This window comes from Argiope bruennichi, chromosome 11 (genome assembly GCF_947563725.1).
Source record: "Argiope bruennichi chromosome 11, qqArgBrue1.1, whole genome shotgun sequence".
NCBI lineage: Eukaryota > Metazoa > Arthropoda > Arachnida > Araneae > Araneidae > Argiope > Argiope bruennichi.
The window spans coordinates 50,686,799-50,693,037 of record NC_079161.1 but is presented as its reverse complement, the minus strand read 5'-3'; the positions used below and the strand labels follow the sequence as shown (position 1 = coordinate 50,693,037).

The 6,239-nt window shown below is 35.0% G+C and overlaps 1 protein-coding gene across 1 annotated transcript; it reads right to left on the bottom strand.

The window, feature by feature from the left end:
* Nucleotides 1-1,365: 1,365 nt before the first annotated feature.
* Nucleotides 1,366-5,139, bottom strand: LOC129956555 (uncharacterized). Its single transcript, XM_056068483.1, has 2 exons — nucleotides 4,833-5,139; nucleotides 1,366-3,341 (listed from the first exon to the last, which is right to left on the bottom strand). The coding sequence occupies exons 1-2, from the start codon at nucleotides 5,137-5,139 to the stop codon at nucleotides 1,366-1,368; spliced, it is 2,283 nt and encodes a 760-aa protein (XP_055924458.1).
* Nucleotides 5,140-6,239: the final 1,100 nt, after the last annotated feature.

Below are 6,239 nucleotides of genomic sequence, written 5' to 3'. Positions count from 1 at the left end.
AAAATTACCATATCATTTATTTTTACATTATTTTTCTCAAAAAACCATTTATTTCGATTTTGAAGTGTACTTAGGTAGTTATTTGACCAACGTTTCCAAATCTGTTGTACAATTTTTGTTAGTTTTTGCCATGCCTTTAACCTGTTATCAGGCAGTTCAGTTAAACTCGGTTCAACAATTGCTGAAATCGGACGACCAACAAGAAAATGACCAGGAGTCAAAACATCAAAATCGTTAGCGTCACATGATAAAGGGTAGAGGGGTTGAGTTGAGAATTCCCTCAATCTGGTTAAGAATCGTTAAAAATTCTTCATAAGTGAATTTTAAATTACCCATAATTCGTTTTATATGATATTTGACGGCCTTGACTCCAGCCTCCCAGAGGCCTCCATGATTTGGTGCTCTTGGTGGAATGAAACTCCACTCAACACGTTCATCACACAAAAATTTACTCATATTATTGTTACTATTACTCAGAATTTTTCTCAGTCTCTTTAACTCTAATTGTGTGCCTACAAAGTTGGAAGCATTGTCTGAAAATATATGTTCAGATTTTCCTCTTCTACTAAAAAATCGTTTTAAAGCCGCAATGAAGGCTTCACTAGTTAGATCTGAAACTAATTCAAGGTGACATGCTTTTGTGACCATGCACACGAAAACACACACGTAAACTTTATTGAAAACACCTTTTCTTTGATTAGGATATTTAATCCAGAAATGCCCACAGAAATCTACTCCCACTTTGTTAAAAGGAAAATTTTGGGAAATTCTCTCGGTTGGCAATTGACCCATAATTTGTGTCAGCCCACAAGTAACGGGTTTTGCTTTAAAACAAATTGTACAGTTATTAACTAATTTCCTGCACATATTACGACCATTTAAGGGCCAGAATCTCTGTCTAACAATAGACAATAAAGTTTGTGGACCTACATGCAATTGTCTCTTGTGAGTCAATTCAAGAATCAAATTAGTTAACTTGTGATTCTTAGGAAGAATTATTTGGTGTTTTTTGTCATAATTTAAATTACTATGTGCCAGTATACCTCCTACTCTTAGTACCTTTTCAGAGTCTAGAAATGGAGAGAGATTTTTTATCTTACTTTGAGGGCTAACCATACCCTTAGTGGACAAGTCCTTTAATTCTGATTCAAATTCTACCTGTTGCACCAACTTCACAAGCGTAGTTTCCGCTCGTTGGACTTCGGATATCTTCAATGGTCCAATTTGTTTGTTAAATGGTTGCTTACAATTATCGATGAACCTGTAAATATAACTAAGAACACATAAAATTTTTTGGAAATTATTAGATACAGAAAGAATTTTGTTCAAAAAACTATTGTCCAAAGTCACAGCCAAAGTTTTTCTCTAAGACGATTTTAGTTCTTCCTGACACACACTGTCATCACTAAGTATCACGTCATCATTTTTAGCGACAATGTTTTCTTCATGTAGGAAACTCGGTCCTTTCCACCACTTCTCACAGTTCAACAGTGAGTCGGCGCTGATGCCTCTCGTAAGAAGATCAGATGGATTGTCCTTTCCAGGACAATGGTGCCACGTATCTTTGTTTGTCAAGGATTGTATTTCCTTCACACGGTTGGCGACAAAGACTTTCCATCTGCTGCTGGAACCTTGAATCCAACTCAAGGCTATAGTGGAATCTGTCCAAAAGTGGTTGGTTGCTGGTATTTTCTCACTGAGGACTCTTGATACTTCTTTTGCCAATCTCGCAGCAAGTAACGCACCCATTAATTCCAAACGTGGAAGGGATAATGGCTTTAGAGGAGCCACACGGCATTTTGAAGCTAAAAGATACACACAAATTTTGTTAGGAGTTTTCAGTCTTAAATATGAGACAGCTCCATACGCTTTAATGCTAGAATCGGAAAATGTGTGTATTTCATACTCTGGGGGATTCTCACTATCACACTCAAGGACATATCTAGGAATCTGAAGTTTACCTAAGGAAGACGCTTCTGAACACCACTGTTCAAACTTCTCATTAACATCTGGCAGTAACTCTTCGTCCCAGTCTGTTTTACCTTGCCAGATTTCTTGAAATAAGATTTTAAATCTTATAGTGAAGGGGGATACAAATCCCATTGGATCAAATATTCTGCCTGCGGCCATCAACAAGAATCGTTTAGTATTTTTCCTTTTCAGAAGGAAGTCCAATAGACCTTTTAAATTAAGACTAACATAGTCATTTTGAGGACTCCACGAAAGTCCCAAAACACGATGTGGTTGGTTCACGAAATCGTTAATATTTAAATGGTCGAAATGTTCTGTCTGCCATTGTTTCATTAAATCACAGTCATTTGAAATCCACTTCCGCAAATTCATCCCTGCATCATCCATGATTTTTGCTGCTGTGTTTGACAAGTCAAATGCTGATGATACGTCGTCTTCACCAGCGACGAGATCGTCTACGTAAAAACAACTATCGAGTGTCCGCACAGTAGCGGGATATTGTTCCTTATATTTCTCAATATGGGTTTTTATAGTTGCGGCCAATAGAAATGGAGACGAGTTCACACCAAAAAGAACTCGATTAAATCTATACACTTGAACATCGTTTTCACTGTTAGCCACAAGAAACCTAACAGCGTCTTTATCTTTTGGAGTCAAAGAAATCTGGAGAAAGGCTTTTTCCATATCAGCTAAAATTGCTATTTTGTTCAAGCGAAAGGATATCAACAAATCAAAAATGTTTGGATTTAAATTAACTCCTTGATGTAAACAATCGTTCAGCGATAATTGTCCTATTTCATGTGCACTAGCATCAAAAACTATACGTAATTTTGTTGTTAGAGATTCATTTTTTATTATCACTTGGTGAGGAAGATAAAACACTGGGTTATTTGTTGAAGCAAACGGATTTGTTACCCTCTCAATTATCCCCTCATCTAGGTAACCCTTTAAAACTTCACAATACTCAGAATACAACACCTTATCATTTTGCATTTTTCTCATAAGACTGCTGAGTCGTCTTTTTGCTAAATCAAAATTATCGCTCAACTCATTACTATCTCTTTTCCACGGGAGTCCCACCTCATACCTACCATTTTTAAAACATATATTTTCCTTAAACAATTCTAAATTCACGTCCTCCTCACTAGTAATACCCTCGTCCTTGACACCTATTGATTCTAACTCCCAAAAGGTCTTTAATGTTGTATTTAAATCGCTATCTCGAATTAAACCACAGTGAATTTTGTTATTCACCTCCTCATCTACACTTCCGCTAGCGACATATCCGAACACTGTATTTTGCAAAAGTAGTCGAGAATCTCCTGTATAAATTTGACCTGGCCTAAGCAATTCATTCAATATTTCCGCGCCTAATAAAACATCAATTTTTCCAGGAATATTAAATTTGTAGTCTGCCAGCTCAATATCGTTAGGTAAATCAATTGAAACATTAATCATTCTTGACGGAATTAAATCAGTTATTTTTTTGACAACTAGCAAATTAAGCTCTTTTTTAAAACTCATATCAAGATTATTTATGGTTGCCATAACACACCCATTAACCGTCATTGATGAATCATTTAAACAAGATACAAGTAAATTAATTTTCTCATTCCTCAACTGCAATCTATCAGCACAATCCTTCGTTATAAAATTTGATTCGCTTCCTCCGTCTAGGAGGCACCTCACTTCATGTCTCGCGCCGTATCTGTCTCGTATTAAGCATCGCACGGTACTCAATAAAACTGTTTTTGTTTTGTTTTGCAAAAAACTCGTAGCCACTACTGATGCATTTCTCTCGCTCTCAATTTGGGGGAAGGCGATATTTGCTGACCCTCCCTGACTCTGACTGACGTAAGCATGTGCATTTGGATTCAACGGCGTCGAATCATTGGCTCGTGTTGCAGTTTGTGTCTGGGCGGAAGAGTTATCTCTTTTGGGATAATGAATTAATCTATTGTGCGGTTTCCCACAAAAACAATTTTTAGCTCTACACGGCTTCTTAACGAAACAATTTGAGGAAAAACATTTATAACATAAGCAATTAGTTTTCACGATATCTATTCTTTCGTCAACGCTAAGAGATTTGAACACAGGACACAAGTACAGCGGGTGGGATTCCTTTGTTTTACAACTATTTACAATGCATTTCGCATTTTTAACGGAAGACAGATAAACACTTGAAGTATTTTTTGACCCACGACTATTATTTTGATTACTGACATCATAACGCCGCGGTTCATATTTAGATTTATAATTAGGTATTAAACTTTGTTCTTTAATTTTTCCCTTCGACGAAATGTAAATATCGCATTCTCGGCCTAACTCATGTGGTTTAAACCACGTCTCTCCTTGTTTTACGCCAATATGAGTAGTTAATTCTCTATCCAACGTCTCGATTATTTTATCTGACACTATTAATTCACAAATTGATTTTAAGTCTCTTACCTCCCGTAACTGCCAATAGTATTCAAAGGTTACACTCAACCTAGATGCGAACTGCACATAACTTTCATTGGGTAACCTTTGCGCCTTTTTAAAGTGATTTAGACATTCTTGGGGTGTTGGTTGAAACTCCTTTAACACTATGGCTTTAAGTTTATCATAATTACTCAAATCTTCTTCTTGAAGATAAACCATTAAATTACACGCTTTCTCTCCAAGGATATTTAAAAGAATTTCGGGTTTTAATTTCTCGGGAACATCTTTGGTTTTAAATGCCTTCTCAATCGACTGAAAAAATAAATTAAATGACTCGGCTCTCTGAGGAATCGGAATAGTTAGAGTTTTAATACTCTTAATCAAACGCTCTACATTACACTCTGTTCCGATTGTTTTATTGTCATTTTGTGATGGCTCACTCTCTCGAGATTGTTCACGCAATTTTGCAATTTCTAATTCCCTTTCTAACTGGGACAGTTTAATTCTCTCAAATTCTAGTCGATTTTCGTTTTCTAATTTTTTCCGCTCAAGTTTATCTTTTCTCTCGTTTATTTCCTCAAGTACACAGTCAACAATAGTTTGATACGATTCTTTATCTGTTTTATAAATCTTACTCTCCTGTATTAACTTTCTTAAATCTAGAACTTTAGCATTATCAGGTATAGGTAATTTTAACTCCTCGGCAATAGCCTTTAACTCCTCTTTTTTAAACTTAGTAATACTCATTTTCACAAAAATTAACTCAATCAAAAATGAAATTAATAAAACACAAATTAATTACGTCTTAAAACACTAGATATAACAATATCAATATCATAAAATTTGAATAACTAACCTCTCACCAAATAACAATAACAACTGAATCTCCGTGAAACCCAAACTTGAACAACACAAGACTATCGCTTTCGTTTTCAATTAATTTTCGATGCACTATTTTCAAAATTTTTTTTCTTCGGTCCCAGCCACCTCCGGGTCGACGGACCATGTCATTTCGCCAATTCTACGCACACATTTAATGTAACTCACAACACAAATCAGATGGCAGAGACTTTAGAAGAACTCCATTTTATTCGCGTGCTTTCCACACTCTCTCTCTCTCTCTACACAGCCACTCTCGCGTTACAGAATTATTTTCGCTTCACCTTGGGGGCGCCACCATACAATCATTTCACAACACAGAACATTCATCACATCCGATTTTATTACTTAATGATTTTTATGTGTACCAGCTTATTTCTGAAATAATTTTATACTTTACTAGACAGAGAAGGCCCAATGCTTAGGGAACATTTTAAGCCTGATGAAGATTTCCATGAAGTGCCATCATGTATAAAGATAGCACGAGATTTTTTATAATGATTTGAAATATAATTTATCCTTTTTATGATTTTTTTTGTATCGTACTTTGATTTTACCGAGATTAAATTAGTAATGTGAGTTCGAAGGTATTCCTTATATTGCGTTTTACAAACTGAATCAAGTATTTTCCGCAATGGTTTGGATGCACTGTAGACTTTATTTCTATAACAAGTATTTTCTCATAACGATTGCAACAAGAAAAATAAAATGTTGGAATTAAGAAGGTCTTAAATTTCTGGTTCATGAGAAAAACGTGATAATTAAGAGTTTTTTTTAAATATTAATAATATATAATAAAAGTAATAAATAATTAAAAATAATGAATAACATTTTTTTCTGATTCTGTTGATAATAACGTTGGTCATCCAAGTGCATATGCAATACCTTCAAAATCATTCATCCTACAAAAACAAACGAATAAAGAGATTTAGCTTTTAAAAAGTTATATTGAAATGTATTTTTTAAAT

Excerpts from the sequence above, each read along its gene's own strand:
- LOC129956555 (XM_056068483.1), bottom strand. The coding sequence starts at position 5,139 with ATGAGTATTACTAAGTTTAAAAAAGAGGAGTTAAAGGCTATTGCCGAG. Across the intron at positions 3,342-4,832 it reads GCGTGAACAATCTCGAGAGA|GCGCGGAAATATTGAATGAA; the intron begins GTGAGCCATCAC and ends ATGTTTTATTAG.